The following is a 22,367-nucleotide window of genomic DNA, read 5'->3' as shown; positions in this document are numbered from 1 at the left end:
ACTCTATTTTTGGACTGTTTTGGACTATTTTTAAGTTTGGATATTATTTTGTTGTTTTGCTTTCCGCTTTTCAATAATTTAATGCATTTCTTAAGATTCACACCGAATTTGCAAAATCATGGTTTTCTACCGACAAATCACTTTTTTAAAAATTGAATTGGAATAAGAACTCCGCTGCAAACCTAGTTGTTTTAAAAGTACAATTAATCAACAGTTTTACCAAATTGGTTAAGAAAGAAATGTTTTCTAATAAATTGGATTTTAGCATAACAAGAGCTAACGACATCTTTTCAATAAAATGTATTCTGGGTTTTCAAATGTGTAGCAGTAATATCTCCAGATCTGGCTATAACATTTAGGCCGAGTTTGGGGTGTTACATTCATACATTTCTAATTGAAATAAACATGATAACTTAAACTTAAACTTCTGACCTTGTCACCTTATTAGTTCATCTTATCTTGATTTTCTCTCTCTTCTAACATGAACATACAACCTCTTCACTTGAAAATTACTTTGCTAACTTATTGGAAACTTGATTTCACTAAGTATTTTTATGAAAATTTGATAGTTTTTGGCTATGGTTCAATAGCTATGGTGAAAAGGGAAGAACTTGAAAGAAAATGGAAACTTTTCCTTTCTTCAAATGGCGTCATAATTCCATTAAAATATCTAATTTATTTAATGAATAAAATATTATAACATAATATAAATCTAACGTTAATAATTTTAATCAATGGCTAAAACTCATGTCAACACTTCACCTAATTTCTAAATTTTAATTCAATTTTATCTATTTAAGAAGTTTTCATTTTACCCTTAAAATTTCTATTTCTACAACCCCTCCTTGGTGCCACTATACATTTTTGATAATATTACACTTCTAACCCTTCCACTTTTTCCTCCAATTCAATTTAATCAGTTTATAAATTTAATTTTACACTTTAAACCCAACACTTTTCACAATCTTACGATTTAGTCTATACCCCAGATTAATTTCTCTAAGTACACGCCATTCTTTTTAACTTTCTCCGATATCCAAATACCTTCTCTACTAACTCTGACAAATCACATTTTATTTACTCTAAAAATTCTAACACATATATTCCAAAAATAACATTACTTACGACTAAGGGTTTTAGGAATGTTACATGTGAAGACTAAAATGTCTATTTATTGTTATTATAAAAAAAGTCTATTTATTGAAGTCTTTTTTAAGGTTTTATATGAGTTTAGAGAGAATAAGAACTTGTTTAGTTAAGGATCTTATATGAGTGCAAATTATGTTGTAAACAAACTATTTTATCAGTTTGTAACTAAGTTTTTAAAAGGGGGGATTTAGTAGGAGAATTGAATCTTTATAATTGTATGGGAGTGAGGCTGCAACTAGCGTGAGTCAGGTTAAGCTTAAACCATCTCTTGAATTGTCAAAATTATAGTGTATTACTCTTCGAATAAGGTCGTGTGGACATAGGATTGGGTCCGAGCTATATAACCAAATCAATGGTGTTCTTTATTTATGTTTTCAATTTTTAGTTGTTTCTTTAATTGTAACTTAGATAACAGCTCACCTAACAATATGTTTAAGATTTTTTTTATATAGTTTATAAGATTTTGAAGATAAGAATACAAGGATCAATTCCAAACGACAGGAGTTGTATTAACAATTGACCAAAAGGAAGAATGCGATAGAAGCTACTTGTGTCACATTCTAAATGGGAATCCAACCTTAATCAAATATGCCCAATACAACAATAGTCACCACAAACCAATTGCCTTAAAAAAATGTCATTATATCCTTACTCTAGTCTTATGGCATACTCTAACAGTAAATGAATCCACTAAAGGTATTGCAAAAGGCACAAAAAGGAAAAAAAAAAGCAATGCTCAAAAGGAACACTAAAAGGAAGGGGTTAAAAGGGTGGGGGACGGCCAAATATTTCCCTATGATGACCAAAGCATATCTGCTATTGAATGGTGGAGAAAAAAAAAACAAAAGTCAAGTAAAAATTTTGATAATAGTAGAATTGATAATTTATACGTTTAATTTTTCATTGCTATTTTTTTAATTATTGTAAAATAATATTTTTATTCTAATTATTAAATATAATTAAAATAATGAACTTATTTAACGATTCAAATATTATAATAAAAATTAAATCATAATTAAGAAATTTAAAATATTCAATATATAATATAGTTTTACTTCATATAATTAATAAAAAGTGACATTATTAAAAATAAGAACTAATTAATATAATTAACATGTATAAAAAATATTTTAATAATTCAAATATAATGCTAATAAAATAAATTTCTAATCGTTATTAAAGCATTTGTAAAAACTATAAATAAATTGATATGTTGCGAATTAAATTATTACCTCATAATCATTCAAAAATAATATTATGTCTCTCTCCGGTGTCATTGTTGTTCGAATATGATTTAATATTATTTTTTTGAAGAACCATTGTTTTAATGTTCCATTCTTTTTGAGATATTTCTAGCTTATTGTTAAAACTAATGCCAATAATGACAATATAGAACGATCACAAAGCAAAAGAAAAAGAAAAATAAAACATATAGATTTTACGTGGAAACCCTTTCGGGAAAAAACCACGAGCACAGGAGGAGAATTCGCTAATGTTGAAAACTGAATGATATAAGTGAAGTTTCGATTACATCTATTTAAAGGTTGAAAAACCTTATTCTAATTAATGATACAAGAGGAGTTTCGACCCTCGGCCTTAAGCCTTACACATATCCCCTTGTTTTACCACTATATTTTCTTTAATAAGAATTCAGGTCACACAACTCTAACACTTATTATTGCTAACAATCTCCCTTTTTTTTATTGGTAAATATTCTTTGTTGCTACTTGATTGAAAATGCCTAAGTATTAGATGCTATTTATAGAGTTAAACTTAACTTTAATTTATATATAATTCTAATATCAATGAAGTGATATTAATAAATAATTTTTCTATCTTTTTTATATTTAGAATTCTAATCAAATCCAAACTCAAATTTACATCCTAAACTATCAAGCTTAAATTATAAATTTAATTATTAAATCTAAATTATTAAATTATAAATTTAGCTTTACTTCAATATTCTTTTAACTATAATTGCTATCCTAATATTTCACGTCAACATTTTTAACTATTAAATATAAATTAAGTTAAAATAAATTGTAATTATTTAATCAATGTTAAGTACAATGATTATAGCTTAAGTAATTTAATATTTTAATATGTCAATTCAGTAATAAAATGAAAAACTAAGGGTATTCTTATCAATTAAAATTTTTTCAAACTCGTATTTTTATATATATTATAGATGATTTATTATATTTTTTAAGTACATATTATAAATTGAGGGAAGAGAATGACAATAACGGAGTTAAAATTTTGATTTCTTGAATGCTAATCAAGGATTTAACGAATTTGAACATTAAAACGATATTTTGAAAGAGACAACTATAAATTTTCAAAAGAATTAATCTTTATAGGTAGTAAAACAGACATAAAAGATAAAAATTAAGTGGTTGATTATTTGTTAAGAATTTTAATATGTCAATAATTTTTACATAAAGTTTTGAAAGATTTAAGTATATATTGTTGTATTGTATGATTATATCATTCATCGGATATAAATCAAGATGAGATATGGGAATAGAGTGGGTGACAGAACCATGTGAGTGACCCACCACCTCCACCACTATCACCGCCCCTTTCTCTATTCTCTAATAGGCCAGTGGAGTGGATTTCTTGGTTGGCTTCATATCGACGCTAACAGCCAAAATAACCCAACCACAGCAATTAAACCAATACAACATCAACAAGTAGATATGACCATTTCTATATATTTTTCTCTTCTTTTTTTTTTGGGTTATGTTTTTGTTTAAAAGGTTGTATTTGTATAAAATTTAACAAAATAACATTTCATATTATATTAATTTTGGTATGTTGGTGCATATTTTAATATCTTTTTGGTATCCTATTCCTTCAAGAGCCTTAAATTACCAAATATACCTGCATGTAAGATAACATACCCCCACACACTCTTTCTTAAAGAAAAACTAAAGGAGGGGTTACTATCATTAACTCATTTGACAAAGCAACCACTTATCTTGGTTGCCCACTAACCCTAACCCCAACCCTTTGCTTTCCCTATTCCTACCCCGCCCCCCCTCTCTCTCTCTAATGCTAGTGGCTCTCTTTCTCAGCTCTCCCTTTGGTTGGCCACTAGTCCAAGCCCTACCTTTTTTTCTCAAATGCTAGTGGTTCATTCATTTCTCTCTTTACAACCCCCCACTGAGCCTTTCTTTTGAGCTTCAACTTCTTTGATGGGTGTGAATACATAATGTTAACAGCTAAACTATAACTAAAGAGTTTGTTTTTTGCTTAGTATGGGGAGAGATGGAAAAAGAAACTAACCAAGAAAACCCATCTCTCCTCTCAAATAATAACATCTCCATCACTAAAGAAGACTCCTCCCCTAAAAAACACCCTGGAAACACCGCTGCGGCTGGTGGCGGAGATAGGCTGAAACGTGATGAATGGAGTGAAGGAGCTGTTTCAAGCTTGCTTGAGGCTTACGAAAACAAATGGGTGCTTAGAAATAGAGCCAAACTTAAGGGTCATGATTGGGAAGATGTGGCTCGCTATGTTTCAGCTCGAGCTAATTGTACCAAGTCGCCAAAGACTCAAACTCAGTGCAAGAACAAGATTGAGTCAATGAAGAAAAGGTATCGATCGGAGTCCGCCACGGCGGATGGATCTTCTTGGCCTTTGTATCCACGCCTTGACCTTTTACTTCGTGGCAGTACTGCACCTCCTCCTCCTCCGTTACTGCCACCACAGCTGCAACCGTCAGCGGTTCCTCAAGCTGCTACTCCAATTTCCACTAACCCTCCTTTGATGACTTTACCAGAGCCCTCCATGATGGTGGTGCTACAGCAACAGCAACAGCATCCACCACCACCACCACCACCACCACATTTGGCTCCTCAGCTTCCTGGAACTACACAAAATTCACACGGTTCCAATGGTATTGATAGGATCCCCAAGGTCAGTTCGAATATATATATATATATATATATCTATTAGCCTATGACTTGAATTTAAGATTTCAACCGTCATCTTTATCTTCATATTAGTTTTAATTTTTATAAATTTAAAGGCCTAAACTATCTTTTTGTATTTATGTTTGTTGAATTGATGATGTATAATTTTATGTACAATCATAATAATACATCATTGAAAATTTTAAAATTAAAATTTACCTAATATTATTTTTAATAATGTGTCATCATTTTGTTTATTCAATTAATAATGTTTGATCATCTTGCTCACTAATGGGATACGAAATTGTATACCTAATTGCATCAAATATATTTTTTAGAAATTAATTAAAAGATTAGTGTGTAATCTAATTCTGAAAAGCATATAATAAAGAAAATTTAGAGTGTTGAAATGGTTAGGTGGGTTAATACCCGAATTAAAGTACCATTAACCAAATTACTCGAAATGTAAAAATTTTAAACCGTTAATCAAACTGAAGTTTCTTTCAAATACATTAACCGAACCGAAATATTTCGTTAATTCGGTCGATTAATTGAAATTTATATACTTTTGTCTTTTGATTAAAATATGTATAAAACATATAAAAATACATTGCTAATGTTCATTTTTTAATAGTTCAAAAACTTTAAATGAAGGTGAAAATAACAAATAGGACATTAGAAATACTACAAAATTATTTCGATTAATTAATTAATTCGATTAATTACTTGATTTGAACCGAATTAACCGATAATCTAAATTTTAAAAATTATTAACCGACCTACTAGAAAGGAAGGTAACATCGACTCGAAGTTTTACCATGGTTTAGTTCTAATAAAGTAAAATTCTAAAGTTTAGTTTCCTTTTCAGAAAAATAATTGCAAGTCAGAAAAAGGAAAGAAAGAAGAAGCTAAAATTGTCCATTTCCTATGATTTTAACTCTATTTTTATTTTTTCCATGACATCTTTTACAATGCAATCAAGTAAGAAGTTGTTCTTTTCAGATATCATTTTAACATCTTTAATGATGAAAACTTACCATTTGTTTCGTTTAATAATTGAATTTGGATTCATATTTTTAAATGTGATTAGATTTTGATAAATTAAAATTTGATATTCTTCTTTTGTATTTTTCTCCAAGACTTGATTTTACTTAAAGTTTTCGAGTTGTTTCAATTTGAACAGGAGGATGGAGCCGGTACAAAGTCATCGGGTCATTTATCGGACAAGATAGCTATGGAGACAGATAGTAGTACGCCTGCTCTTTATAGCGACAGAGAAAGACCGAGATCGAAGAAAGCAAAGATGAAAATAGAGACGATGGCAACGATGATGAAGAAGAAGAAGAAGAGAAGGAAAGAAGAGTGTGAAATTGGAGGGAGCATTCAATGGCTAGCACAAGTAGTTTTAAAATCAGAACAAGCAAGGATGGAAACAATGAAAGAAATTGAAAAAATGAGGGTTGAAGCTGAGGCTAAAAGAGGAGAAATGGACCTCAAAAGAACTGAGATCATTGCCAACACTCAATTGGAAATTGCTAGGCTCTTTGCAGGATCAAATAAAGGAGTTGATTCTTCATTAAGGATTGGAAGAAATTGAAAACTTATGGTGATTATTAGTGAATAATCTAATTAATTATATGTGTATGTATAGATTTTGTGTATTGACAATGAGCAAGGGCAGGTGAACAATTAAGGGTTAACTCTAAATAGACTAATTAATTAATTAGATAAAGAAAATGGGGTTGGTAAATAGCCATTTCTACCTCATTTCTAAGCTTTCTCTTTTAGAGAAAATGTAGTATTTGTAGAAAGAAAAATATGTACCTACACAATCATACTAAATTGATGTGTAGTACAAGAACTTCTAATGTATTAAGCAAATGAACTTCTATCCATAACTGTTCAGATATCTCTTTCTTTGTCAAACTCTACTATTAGATTTATTAAAGGTCACTTACCATTTTAAATATAATATTTAGTAGAATTTAAATAATTATTAAATTATATCGGATTCGGACAGCTATGTATGTTATTTGTAACGCCCTAAATCCAACTCGGTTCATCGGGTCCGGATCTCGGGTGTAAAATTTTCACTTAGTAAAATTTTCTAAACAACATTATTGTACACTTGACTTGTAACACCCCAAACCCGGTTTAGACGTTATGGTCGAATCTGACGATGTCACATGGTAGTGCTTTTCGAAAAATATGTTGTCGCTAAATCCTCTTTTCTATTTAACCATTTTTTTATTATCTTATGTTAATTTCAAATCGTGTCATTCATTTTCAAAACATTATTCATTTACAAATCTTTATTCAATTTCAAAACATTTTTTTTATTACGGAAGCTTTTAAACAATTTGTTTATTCGTGGTATTTTTGATAAAACATTAATTTCATTTGAAAACCCGAGTTTTACCTAACACTAGCAGATTTAAATCATAAAACCGAATAAAGTCTAAATTTTAAACCAAAATTCGTAAAGGCCATAATTATAGCAAAATACTCCCAAATAAAAGTAAAATCATGAATAGCTATTAAACATTGTAAAAGAAGTCGTGTGGCCACCACTGAGTCCTCCGCTGCACCGATCCGCCTATATCTGGGGATTACCTGTACAAATTAAACAGAAGGGGTGAGTTTACATAAACTCAGTGTGTAATCCCCATACAAATGTACAGACGGTAAACAGATAATCACAATCTAGGATTAAGCCATTTTTGATATCAGTATCAGTCCAGTTTGGGCCATAGCCCATCTCAGTACAAAAACAGTCATGCAGTAGGGATTTAGCCCATCACAGATGTCGATGCGATATGATATGCACGTCACAAAATCTTACCCATCCAGCCTCTACACACCATCTCCGTCCAACCCTACATTCCATGTGGGGATATAATCAACCCACCATCCCTACACTCCAAGTAGTACCAAATGCGGCATTAGACAGTAGTTTGCAGCTGAGCTGTCAGTAAATTAGGCTCGAGGCCTTTCAGTACACTTCCTCCGAACAATATAATCCCCCAACCCAATGCAATGTAATATACAAATATGACAGGCTATAACATAATATCACGCATGTAAACAGGGCATACAGTATCAAATCAGTAGGACATCATCATGCTTAATCATATTAGTCATACAGTCATTTCAGTCAATTAGGGGTCTAGGTAAGCTTACCGACCCTACAGTAGGTTTACAGTCGACTCAGGCGACCCGTGCAACCTTAGCAATAAAATAGTGAAAATAGGCCTACAAGCCCATGATGTTCTCCCGTGTGGGCCCACACGTCCATTTGGCCCACATGTCCTAAATTGGCCTTGGCCTCGTGATTAATTTTATTGTAACCCGTGCTAGATAATTATTCATATGTGTCTCAACTATTTACTTATATGATCCTTCAAAGCGATCTACTTGAGTCACTGTTACTAAATTATTTGTATCTTAAGCTACAGAAATCTGAATTAAGATCCGCAAGATTTTCCTGAAACTAGACTCACATATATTCTTACCATAAAATTTTCAGAATTTTTGGTTTAGCCAATAAGTACAGTTTATTCTTTAAAGTTTCCCATGTTCTGCTGTCTGACAGTTTCGACCTTTCTACACTAAAAATTAATTATCTTATCGTACAGAATTCAGATGATGTTCCTGTTTGTTTCTCTTGAAAGTAGACTCATTCAGAATATTAAAAATAAAAATTTTAACTCAAAATTATTTTTATACAATTTTTAATAATTTTCCAAAGTCAGGACAAGGGATTCTGAAATCATTTTGACCCTGTCACACTAAAATTCAAATATCTCATAATATGAAATTCTTTTGCTTACTTTGTTTCTTCTATGAGAAACTAAACTCAAATATCTTTAATCCCATATTTTTTTCATCCTCTAATTCGATTTCCACAATTTATGGTGATTTTTCAAAGTTAGCCTACTACTGTTGTCCAAATAGCAAGCAATTTCGGCTTTTCGCTGAATCCCTTATTTTTGTGTTTCGGGTACACACTTGGCATCGTTTCGCTGCAAATACGCTCCCAAGCACTACAAGACCTAGAAATCAATAATTAGAGCCCAATTTAGATCACTAACGAAAACTCACAACTGAAAATCGTCTACATCAAAATCAATATCGAACCTAAACACTTACTGGCAACGAACCGAAATTTCTAACGCTCAATTCGCTTGTGAAGCTGCAACTGATTTCTGAATTTTGCCTAAAACAAGAGAGCTAAAACAATCCTTTCTAGGAACTAGCTCAGAAACGATAAAATAGAGGCAGTCAGATACTTACAGAACGAGTGTATATGATTGCTGGTTGGAAAGTGAGATAGTAGAAAAATCAAACAGAGTGGGTGGACTAGGGAGCAAAAATTCGGCAAAGCAAAGAAGAAGAGGACGGCAGAAAAATTGGGGAAAACAGGAGAATGCCAAAATTTGGGAAAAATAAAAACCAAATAGAAACTTAGATGATATCGATAGCTACCCCACATCCCTAAATTTTCTCCCACTAATCCTACTAACCTACAACCACTCCAGAATCCCACTCTGCCAAAATACTCGTCCATCACTGTGCAGAAATAACGCCTACACTCCAAGCATGGATTCGAACTCAAGACCTCATGCAATCAAACACTCCACTTAACCACTAGACCAACAGGCCCATTCTATTATTTGATTACCAACAATTAAACTTAAGCCCTTTAGGCCAGGTTAAGCCTTTATTTATAAAAATACTAAAATTTGCCCAAGTCATGGCTTGAACTTGGAATCTCCTGCACACACCCAGAGCACTTAACCATTGAAGCAGACAAGTACTTATGTCACATACACACAAAAATAAGAATTAAAAGTTTTAGGGCGTTACAATTCTACCCCCCTTAAAAAAATTTCGGCCTCGAAATTTTACCTGATCAGAACATATGAGGATACTGCTGTTGCATCGCATCCTCAGACAACCACATGGCCTCCTCAGAGCTATGATTACTCCAAATAACCTTAACCAACGAGATGGATTTTCTTCTTAGAACCTTTACATCATGCTCCAAAATCTGAACTGGCTCCTCCTCAAAGGTCAGATCTGGCCTAACCTCGATATTCTCAACAGGAACAATATGCGTTGGATCAGAACGATAGTGCCTCAACATAGAGACGTGGAACACGTCATGAATTCGATTCAATTCTGGAGGTAACTCTAACTGGTAGGCAATCGGTCCCATACGTTTCAGTATGCGATAAGACCCAATAAACCTAGGGCTCAACTTACCCTTACGACCAAACCTCAATACCTTCTTCTATGGCGAGACCTTGAGAAAAATGAAATCCCCCACAAAATACTCAATATCTCGACACTTCAGATTTGCGTAGGACTTCTGCCTATCAGATACCGCTTTCAATCGGTCCCGAATCAGTCTAACTTTATCATCGGTATCAGAAACTAGCTCAGGGCCCAAAACACGCTGCTCGCCCAACTCAGTCCAACATGAAGGTGTGCGACACCTACGATCATATAAAGTCTCGTAAGGTACCATCTGAATGCTAGACTGATAGTTGTTGTTATAAGTAAACTCTGCAGCGACAAGTAATCCTCCCAACTGCCTCGAAAATCAATCACACAACTTCTCAACATATTCTCCAGTATCTGAATCACCCTCTCTGACTGACTGTCAGTCTGAGGATGGAACGCAGTACTGAAGTCCAATCTTGTACCCAGAACTTTAGGTAGCTTCTTCTAGAATCGAGACGTGAAGCGAGGGTCCCTATCAAATATTATCGAAACCGGTACCCCATGTAGTCTTACTATCTCAAACACATATAGTTTAGCCAACTTCTGCAAAAAGAGTAATTAGTACGAACTGATATGAAGTGGGCGGACTTGGTCAATCAATCCACGATGACCCATACAGAATCCTTCTTAATAGGTGTGAGGGGTAACCCACTAGCAAAGTCCATAGTCACTCTCTCCCACTTCCAAAGTGGAATCTTGACTGGCTGTAACAAACTCGAAGGTAACTGATGCTTAGCCTTAACCTGCTGGCATGCCAGACACTTAGCCACAAATTTGGTAACCTCTTGCTTAAGACCTGGCCACCAGTATAACTCACGAAGGTCACGGTACATCTTATTTTCGCCAGGATGCATAGCATAAGGGCTACTATACGCTTTTCGCAGTATAGACTACCTCAATTCAGTATCTTTCGGTACACAGATTCTCTCACGAAAATAGAGTACCCCTTCACTATTCAGTCCAAAATCCTTGATATTTCCACTCTCAACTTGTAGAAAATGAAGTCCCAACGACCCATCCTCTTTCTGCTTACCCTTAATATGCTCTATCCACGTCGGTTTAACTTGTAATTCAGCCAATAGACTACCATCAACAAATAAACTGAGGCGAGCAAACATCGCCCTCAGATCAGTCATAGCTCTACGGCTCAGTGCGTCGGCCACCACATTGGCCTTACCAAGATGGTAATCAATAGTACAGTCGTAGTCCTTAAGCAGCTCAATCCATCTATGCTGCCTAAGAGTCAGCTCTTTCTGATTTTCTTATTAGTTTGCTTAGAAAATATACTTAATTCAGAATCATCTACGATTCTGATTTTTTACTATTCTGGCGAAATCATTCATATTTAAGGCAGTTTCAGTTCTCTCCCTCCCTTATGATACTGTGCTTATTCTGTTATTATAATTGTTTGTACATTGAGGACAATGTACATCTTAAATGTGGAAAGGTTACCTATATGCTTATGCGATAAAATCCCTAAATTGTTTGTTTGTTTTTAAGGAATTTTCTCACAATTATCATGGAAGTTATTTTTTTTTAAATTTGGAGTTTGTATCGATTTTGTTTTGAAATAATTTGTGGATTTTTTTGTGAATTGTATGATTTATACTTTAAGATACGAGAAAGTCAAGCTTGATAAGTTGTTTTTCAGAAATTATTATTTTAGGTTGTCTCCTTGAACTGAAGAATTATTTTGAAATTTTAAATTTGCAAGTTTGACATCAAAACCATAATTTTTTTATGAGCTTTTGAGCCTATAGAGCATATTTATTTTTTCGTGCTCATTTTATTTTTTGGTTGTATGTCGACTTGATTTGTTATTCTAGAACTTGCTTTGGTTATACATGTTGAGACCACATTATTGATTTGATATATTGAAATGATAGAGGCACTTAGGATTTGACCCACCTAACCTTTAGTCAGCTTACCTGTTGTATTAACCTTTAGTAAACCCTATTGATCCTAACACATTTTTTTCTTCTATCCCATCAATGTTAACCCATAGCCCATATCTATAATGTAAAATTATCCTCTTCATTAACTCCTTTTTTGTCGAGATTTGATTTGGTTAGTTGCTTAACTATGTTTCATAATTTGTTTTGCTGGATTTCTTTTGCAAAAAGAAAAAAGAAAAAAAAAGATAATTGGAAAAAAAATGATTGAGCTTGAATCGTTAGCTTCATATTGTGTTCAAAAGCTTTTTTATTTTTTATTTTTTGTTGATGTAAATTCTTTTAATTCAACAATTGATTTTTTCTAGTTTGACAGCTTATCAACTCAATTCTCGATTTTAACCAACTTTTTTGACATTTTCCATACGCTTAACCTAAGCCCTATTACAACCTTATTAAGACCTCTTGATTGGTGTGTCATCTCATTTATATAGCAGTGGATATTTGATATTCAAGCAAGCCTATGGTAATGACATTTCTTGTTTAACTATTTTGTGCACATTACTTGAACATTAAACAATTTGAATGTTTTGAGTGAATCTTTAGTGAGGATGTTATTTCTTGTTGAGTTTGAATTTCAATTAACTAATGAGATAGATGAGATGCCTAATGTTTTAATGACTTAAATTTTTTTTGCTTAGATTGCTTGTTTTTAGTGTCATTTTAGTTTGAATTTCCAATGCATGATTATCTGTAAATTATCCTAAGACATTATCGGTGAAAATAAGACATTGAGAGAAGTTAACTTGATTGTGGGTTGAGGATTTTGCTTGAGGACAAGCAAACGCTTAAGTGTTGTGATATTTGATAAGTGTTAAAAGTAACATGTTTTTCTCCTTATTGTTAATGCATTTTTGGGTGGCTATTCAGTGTTAATGGTGAATTTTATGCTCTTAATCCTTTAAATTCATGTTTTTATACTTAGGAGAACATTTGGGAGCAAAATGAGCAAAATCGGAGCGAGTTACAAAAGCCACATAAGCTAGACCACTTCACATGGCCGTGTGAGCCACACGGGCTACCACCATGTGGCAGGCCAAGTCAATTTCACAAATTGCATTTTGAATAGCAGAAAAACGTGATTTTTAGGGTTTTTTGAGCATTCTGAGACCTATATATGACAAAAATAAGAAGATAGGGGTGAGCAATCATAGAATACTCAAGAAAACAACTCAAAAAACACCATTGAAGTCGATTCTGAAGTAGATTTCCATCAAGATTGAAGATTGCCTTTTGATTTCTTTGGAGATTATTATGAGTTTTTTTTCTTATGGCTATACTGTATTTTGGATGTTTTTATTTGCTAGCATAAACTAATTTTCTAAATGCACATGCTAATATATAGAAATGCAAGATCAATTTATCAAAAAGGTTCTACCCAACTCTGCTACACACTTCACTTATGAGTTCCCAGAGTTCATTTAATATATCACTTCGGGTTGTGGATGAACCACCACTGTACCATTTGTTATGGATGCACAATGTAATTACAAAAAAAAATTGCCATTAGTTTGTAAAAATTGTGGTTAAACCACTAGTATTTTTAGAAAAACATTTGTAGATAAGCTGCCTACTTGCATTTGTAGATAACATGTTTCAGTATTGATCTCCATGAAATCATTGAAATATTATATATATATGAACAGTAACTGAAGAGAGAAGATCATATTGTTTTTAATGGTTTTTTCAGATATTTTAATGATTGTCAGTAAAGAGAGGTGAGAAATTAGGTTTTTTTGGTAATCAAAAGGAGGCTAATGGCTTAGCATAAAAGCAGCCAGCCTGGATATGTAGACTTTCTTATTACACCAACTATTTCTATTTCTAAAATAGAACAATGTTAACAAAAGCTTCTCTAAAGAAGCAAAGATCAAAGCAAGAGCTAGTCCCCAAATGACCTAAGTAGTCTGATGTGACATTCCCTTCTTTGTGTACATGTTTGATGCTAATTTCCCACTCATGATCACATAATCCCTTAATGCTACGAACCAGTGCAAGATTGTTATCTTCTTCATCCCTCATTTTGAGCATTTGAGTTACTTACAAACTATCTGTCTCAAGGATAATTTTCTTGAACCCTTAGCTCCAAGAAAATGAGAGGCCATTGAAAGTAGCCTATATCTCAGTATGCAATGGTGATGTGATACTTAGGTTCCTTGTATAACCAAATAACCATCTTCCATGGTAGACCCTAAGTAGTCCACCTGAACTAGATCATAGAGATGTCGGATTAGAAGAGCCATTTGTATCTAGCTTTACCCATCTTGCAGGTAGAGGGAACCAACCTGCTTGATTAGCTAAATCAAAACTACAACATATAATTTCAAGAAAACTAACACAATAAATCATGATTTCATTAGGTAAGTAAATAGAAAAACATAACACATGAAAATACCATATGAAATCTGTTGCATAAGCGTTAGTAAAATAACAGTAATATAAAACTTTTATATTAATTTGAATATCGAACAAGAACAATATTAATACATATATAACTGGAAAACAGAAAACAAAATTAAATTGAAATATTATACTGGTAGTTGAGGCCTGTTTAGACAATTTCCTTAAGACAGATTCGGCCGCTCCTTTGGTGCTAGAGAAACGTCAGTCAGCTTTCTCCCAGGATACAACAACAAGATTACCACGGCTGTAGTGATCAACAAACAGTGGCCTTGCCTTTGTCTATCACCGGAAAACAGAATGAATAATATGCAAGGAAAATATATCTTGAAAAAGTTGAAAAATCAGTGTTTATCTTCCCTTTCAGATTATTAGGCATTAAGGTTTAATTTTATAAAGCACCATTATAAGGCACTTTAGATTAATGATTTATCATCTCCTTTAATTAAGGTTTAATTTCATAGAATTAGTAATTGGGACTTTATGACTAAATTGTAAAACTTGAAAAAGTTGTGTGGTTAATGTGGGATTTTTAAAAATCATGATTTCTTTATCAAGAAGGTCCTTATGTGGTAATTCCACCAAGGACGACTTAGAAAATAATCCTTTTTACAAAACTAAAGGGAGGGAACGACTATTTTCACGAAATCATCAAGGAAACCCCCAAAAGTTTCCGTAGATCTTTCCCAAGTATTTTTCAAGAAACTCTTGATTAACTATATCATATTTCAACAACGATAAGTGGTGTCTAACATCAAACCTTGGTTTCCAATCATCAAAATATGATTTTCAAAACTATTTTCCATTTCTTTGAATTTTTGCATGATTTTTGTTTTAGGGATTTAGGGCTCTGATTTGTACATTTTTAATCATTTCTTGACCTAAATATTAATGGAATTGAGGTTGGTATAGTCCATGTTAATCAAAAAATGGGTTAGGATAGAGTTTCGACTTGATCGGGAATATTGCCATTGTTGGGCGTTTGGGAACTTGAGGAGGAAGATGACTTTAGGCTTCTTGTTTTAAGTGAATCTCAAATAATTTAGAGTCTGAAGAACGTATTTCTAATATGAATGATTTTGATCAAGTAGAATTCTAGTTATGCAAATTTCGGTTCTTATAGGCACATATCATATTTAATCTTGGTGTTTTTGCTGTGAAAATGCATGTTTTGATTTAATTCGCTGTTTAGATATTCAATGTAGCCAAAGAAGTCATTGAACCGTCGAAGGAGAAAGGGAATGAGAAGATCGTTAAGTGATTGATGATTTTCAGTTTTTGCAAATCAGATTCACTTCTCTCGTTTGTGTTGTTTAATTCTTTGGCTAGATTATGTTTTATTTCTATTATTAATAACCATGGATCGTTATGTTCAAAAGCTTTCAAATACTTCGTATGAGCTAATTGTCGAAACTATTTTTGAAAAACAAAATGTTTGTTGTCGAAAAAAATGAAAATGGAAATGGGAGTCGCCACCGATCTTTTATTAAGGTGTGATCGGATCACCTTGAAAATAACTTTTGGTCTGCGAAATTTGAGAAAATAGGTTCGGGAGTCGGTTACGCACGAGGAAGGGTTAGCACCCTCGTAACGCCCAAAATTGGTACCGAATCGATTGTCTAATGTCTTAATATCAAAATTTTGAAAAGATTTTAAAATACGATCCTTTAAAAAGAAAACTTGAGTAAGATGAATTGAATTACGAAGCTCTCTTATTTCGAAGAAATAAATTGTCACACTCAGTAAGTTAGAGTGCAACATTTCAAATCCTTCAAATTAAATTTGCCCCTTTCTAAAATTCTTTAAACATGTTTTAAAAAGGATATTTGATGATTCAAGTCAATCGAGATATTAGAATCCAGTAAGTTAGGGTTCAATTTCTCAAAATTCTTAAATATCAAATATTGCATTTATTTTAAAAACAAGATACCAAAATATTGTACCCAATAAGTTAGGATCCAACATTTTGAAATCTAAAGAATTTTATTTTAATAATTGTAAGGTTTTAATAAAATGAACACTTGCTTATCTAAATTCATCGAGAAGAATTGAAGCTCAGTAAGTTAGGGCACAATTCTCTCGAGAACTTATGAACATCAACCCCTTTTTTTTTGGGAATTATGAAATAGAATGATTGTAGTGTTTTGGTAAAATGCAATTCTTACCAACAACATAATTGGATAGCAATAAATAATGCAAAAGATAAATAGTAATTCAAATTTACAATAAGGAGCAACCAAGCATGTAATACATCAATATTAATAATTAAACATCTAACAAATTAATAATCAAGTTTCTAACTATATTTTGATTAAAAGGTAAAACAAAATGGAATAAAATTAATATGAAGATTTAAAACAATCTAATAATAAATAATCAAAATGGAAATAATGTTTTTTTTTGCAATAGGATATTTATGTATAGAGAGTATATAAAATTCGTAAATTGAAATTTATAATATATTTTATGCACACCTATGTACACTAAAAAAATCCATGCAAATTATACTATCAATGAATTCAAAATTGGAGTTTAAATAAAATTTGAATAAAAGGAAAAAACAAAATTAAACAAATGTAGTATATTCAAATGTTAGTATATAATGAAATTAAAAGTATCAATAACAAAATTAAAATAATAATTTAATGTATTTTAAAACCATAATAATAATAAATTTAAAACACCCTCAAAATTAAATATTAAAAAAATAATATTAAACTTTATAACATATGATAATAGGATTGATTATACTTAAAATATATTGTTGAATTTTAAAAAACTAATTAGTATTAAATTAAAATCTATTTTAAAATGAAGGACCAAATCGCAATTTAACGCATAGCGGTGAAGCAATCCCAATCAATCACGAAACGTCACCGCTTTAATTTTGGGCTAAAATGAAAATAGAATAAAAGATATGGTATAAATTAAAAATTTGAAAGAAATCAGATTGAAACAATGCAAAACAAAGAGGACTCTCAGTATAAATAAACCAATGAGTCGAATGCGGATCCTCCCGAGTTGGGTCACACGCAGGGTTATAGCCTTATCTGGTGCCGTTTTTTACGGACATCGAGGCGAGCCCTAAGCGGTGCCGTTTCATGCATCATATAAAACTAATCCTAAGCTCTAAACCTAAACCTCGTCGGTCTCTTAACCTAGCGAAATGAAGACCCTTTTCTCTCCAAGCATAATCCCAAATCCCATCCATCTCCGATTTCGGATGGAGTGAACGGGCTCCGTTGGCGCGCTCACGACGGTAAGCTTTCTTCTGCTCTCTCTTTTCTCTTTTGCGCCATTTCCTGCCTTTAACTTCCCTCCGACTCTGATTGCAACGGAGTAGAAGGAAGATCGGCCACCGGTAAGCGCTTTATCTTCTAACTCATCTTTTTTTTCGCTTGTAATCAAAACCAATCGAAGGAAACAAAATAGAAAAAAGAAAATAAAGAAAATCACCTTTCGAATCTCTTTTCTTTTTCTCAATATTTTTTGTTTCTTGTATTCAATATATGCGTGAATGCGTAACCTTACAAACACTAAAAAAATGGCCTTATATAGCCGATTCGAAAAGAAAAGAAATAAATCAAAATACATTTGTTTTTCTCTGTCATTTTTGCCTATTTTCTTTTTGTTCCCCTTTTTCTTCGTTTTGCTGCTTGTTTTCGTTTGTTTCTTTGCTTGCAGTACAATCGTCGATGGCCATTTGGGCGTCTGGATGTCAACGTGGCACGGTCGTGGTGAAAACCGAAGGTGGCGTGTTGCAAGGAGGCTGCTGCGGCTGAGTTTGCTGTCTAGGGTTTCTGATTTCCCAATGTTTAGGCTAGTTTGGGCTTGTAATTTTTGATTTGGGCCTGGGCTGGTGTTGGGTTTGTATTTCAGGTTAATTTGGGGCTTAATGGGTTTGTTATATTTTGGGTTTGGATCTGCTATTGTAACAAAAATTGACATTTATTTTTTCTATTTTATTTTATTATTTTATGTATATGGGCCGGGCATAAATTGGGTATTACACTAATGTTTTAAGGTAAGTCCCCATTGGGTGAGACTTTTGATTAATTAAGATCATGACGTATTGAATGGTTTAAGTTGGATAATAAATGTTAATCTTGATTTATGATGTATGTACAACCTTTAAATGCCTTATTAAATTGATTTGATTAAGGTTCGGGTATAGTTGACTTGTCATTAGATGTGTTGTATGATTTCGTGGAAGCTTGACACTTGTGTGCATCTACTAGGCACTTGTGCACATATTAAATTTGACACTTGTGTGTGTTATACAGAGTGTTGGGGGACTCATGTGATTACATGCATCAAGCTTCCAAGCTCATGGCACTTGTGTATCCGTCCTTGTATCTATACATGATTAATAAGGGTTAATCTCTAGTTGAATTTTATTATGTAATAAAGCTGAATTATTGATGGTACATTATTTTGATCTTTAACTTGTTATTTTACTAAGTTTATTTGTGTATGTTATATTTTTATTTTTATGCAAATTGGTTTATACCACGAAGTTTTATTACTTCATGTGCAGTTTGTTTGTTAACGTGTGTAGGCTTTCAGTAGATTTGCAGTTGATTCTAGTGTTCTTGGCATCCAAGAAGATCTTAGAACTTAGCTTGTTGATTTTTATTATATTTCTTTAAGTTAATGTAATAAACAACATGTACCTAGGTGTGTAGCATGCTCTTCATTCGTAAACCTAATGCTTTGGTCATTTATGTGTTTTTAAAGACATTTCAGCTTTGTTTGGAATTCAATTGGTCATATGTTTATTTGTTGATGAGTTCTGGTTTATAAATTGCTTGATGGCATATTTGGTTTTAGCAAATAATTTACATGCAACATGATATTTTGATATCTTGAGTTAATTGGTGTGGAAATTTATGTTTTGGGATGGTTCTAGCACATGAAACTTGCTTATAGAGGCTTGCTTGCCTGTTAGACTCTTTTAGGGATTTTTTGGAGACCCTTTGCATGTGTTTAAACTGTTAAATTATGCATTTCTGCACTTGTGTCTCGAGACACCAAGAACACTTTTAAACATTTAGTGCACTTTTGGGCAGTGGTCTCAAGACATGGCTTACATGTCTCGAGACATCAAGCATTGTCTCAAGACATACAAACATCAAATCTAAATTAAGAAAAATAGGTCTAGGGTCTCGAGACAAGTGACCTAGTCTTGAGACACAAGGACCATAGTCTCTAGACAATCGACTAATTGTCTTGGCACACCCAAACATCGAAGCTAAATTACATTTTTAGGTGGCATGTATCGAAATATGACTCTATTGTCTCAAGACATGGTTGCACAACTTGATGGTTTGGCTCAACGCTAGTACCTTGACCCCATTTTCAAGTACCTTTGACCTCGGACATCCGTAAGTGGGCTTCATTGATCATATTCACCTCCAATTGCTAGAAATTACTTTGTTATCTTTGAGATTTCACTTCACAATTGTTATGTATTACTAAATCTGCCCTGGTATACGTGTATCGGGGCTATGAATCAACACAATTACAATTAGAAATCTAGCGGTATGCTGCAAGTGTGATAGATCGAGTTATAATATTTTGAATGTTACAATGAAACACTTTGTAGTATTCCAAGGATCAAACCAATAGAGTTTGGGGACAAGGTGATTAATAGTCAAAGCATGCAAAGAGAAATTCTAATTAACTACTTGCTAAGCATCATATTACGACAAATCACAATCGAGGGGGTAATTACACTAAATTAACTATCTAACACTAAGAAGGACCAAAATGTAAAACAATCAAAATTAAGTAATCAACAATTCAAGAAACACATGCTGTTGCTTGACTTTCATGTTGTTGATTAGTCTTTGGATTAGGGGTTTAAAAGGCTTAAACTTCTAATTGGCTCACCTTTACCTCTCGATCACCATTTTACCAAATTAGACGATTTAGATCGATTTATCTCTTGACCTCACTAAACTAACTCGAGACAACCAAATTGATGCTTGATAGGATCTCCTCATGGTTTCACCTATCTAAATGTTCACTTAGAGCCATCAATTCTAAATTTTAAAGTCTATTTGATTTAGTCCAATTTTTACAATTTAGTCCCTATACCAAAACTAACCAAACAACATTTCCATCAACCAACCACAATAGATTTAGTTATCCAACATCATTTTCATGCAAATAACAGTCCAACACATACTCAAATCATTCATTAAAATAAGCACAAGAGTAAGGTGAGAGAAACCTTAGGATTTTCTTTGGTTTTTGCTTGAAGAAGATGATGACAGCAATAACGGAAGTGAAAATACAAGTAAATTTCTGATTTTTATACTTTGGAAAGCAAATGAAACTGAAATATATTAAGGGATTTGGATGAAAATCAAAATTCAAAGCAAAGTTTAAGTACCAAAGCAAATAATAGAAAAGTTATTATAAAAACTAACTAAACTACCATCTAAACCAATTAAACTTAGAATAGTTAATGAACTAAACCCTAAAAGATAAAAAAAAATTGCTACTAAGCTTAAAAGATGAAAGAAAGTTAGTTCTTTTAAAGTTTTCAGCAAAAGTGCTGTTATCAATTGAGATGCAATTTCATATTTAAGATAAAAATGCCCTTAAAAGTTGTGTTTTCGCTTGGGCTGATTTTGGACAAAAGATTACTCTTGCAGCATTTTTCACTCCGTAGGGCATTAATGTCACGACACCCTCGACAGCGATGCACTAGTAGCTGTGACGATTCTCAGTGACACAACATCCACTAGTCAGTGTCACAACATCCACTAGTCGGTGTCACAATTTCTTCACTTCAACATCTTCAGGGATATCACGACTTTGGAGGCTTGGTGTCATGACTCCCTCGACAATAGGCTCCAAGTTGATTTCTCATTGAAGTTTTGTATCCTTGAGGCAAAGTGACTCGATGTCACAACTTTCACAGCATCAATTTCGCAACACCCATGTTGAATGTTGTTTTCCTCAAGGTCAGGCCATTTTCGTTTCCCTACACCAACTCAAACACCTTGTTAGGTCCTCCATGGCATCATTTTTCCAATTTGGGTCTCAAAAGGAACAAAACTAAGCAAAAACGTCTAGTAATAGTGAAAACTAAATATTAACAAAAATATAGAAAAGACACCTAAATTACCTGAGAATAAGTTCCTTGAGTGTTTTGGAGAGCCTAATTTGACGTATCAAGTTACAACAGATCAATTACTAGATTGAGTTGCTTCGGCAATTAATGTAGCATTCAACATTTGATCTAACTGTCTGAGTCGAGTGTTACAAAAGCCACGTAAGTATTAACTTGGTATCAACATGCTTTCCATATACCATACTCATCATGATTTCATATTCAATCTCATCATTGTGTTACCGGTTCATATAAAAATGTTAGCTTCTATTAATCAATTATGGATCAAGAACGGGTACACGAATTAACCCCCTAACAGTTCAAAAATGCACACAAGTTCCAATTGGGCATAATGCACCAATGTGAGTAAAAACACGACTTCCCCTAACACTTCAAGAATGCACACAAATGCTAAATATAAATGCGCACAAGCGCCAATAAAATGCACACAAGTGTCATATCTTTCTCCTTCACAAAACAAATTTTATGGCATGTCAACTATATTCGAACCATTTTCAACATTGTTTAACAAGAAATTTA

The 22,367-nt window shown here is 32.8% G+C and overlaps 2 protein-coding genes across 2 annotated transcripts; one reads left to right on the top strand and one right to left on the bottom strand.

Moving 5' to 3' along the window:
* The first annotated feature begins 4,147 nt into the window (after positions 1 to 4,147).
* On the top strand, positions 4,148 to 6,975 carry LOC105780128 (trihelix transcription factor ASIL2). The gene is made up of 2 exons (XM_012604263.2): positions 4,148 to 5,070; positions 6,250 to 6,975. The coding sequence occupies exons 1-2, from the start codon at positions 4,420 to 4,422 to the stop codon at positions 6,661 to 6,663; spliced, it is 1,065 nt and encodes a 354-aa protein (XP_012459717.2). The 5' UTR covers positions 4,148 to 4,419; the 3' UTR covers positions 6,664 to 6,975.
* Positions 6,976 to 9,978: 3,003 nt separating this feature from the next.
* On the bottom strand, positions 9,979 to 11,488 carry LOC128040513 (uncharacterized). Its single transcript, XM_052629289.1, has 4 exons — positions 11,297 to 11,488; positions 10,970 to 11,185; positions 10,372 to 10,659; positions 9,979 to 10,263 (listed from the first exon to the last, which is right to left on the bottom strand). Exons 1-4 carry the CDS (start codon positions 11,486 to 11,488, stop codon positions 9,979 to 9,981), a joined length of 981 nt encoding a protein of 326 aa, XP_052485249.1.
* Positions 11,489 to 22,367: the final 10,879 nt, after the last annotated feature.

The sequence above is a fragment of the Gossypium raimondii genome, chromosome 4, assembly GCF_025698545.1.
Source record: "Gossypium raimondii isolate GPD5lz chromosome 4, ASM2569854v1, whole genome shotgun sequence".
NCBI lineage: Eukaryota > Viridiplantae > Streptophyta > Magnoliopsida > Malvales > Malvaceae > Gossypium > Gossypium raimondii.
The sequence above is the reverse complement of the archived record's forward strand: the minus strand, read 5'-3'. Positions and strand labels throughout refer to the sequence as shown.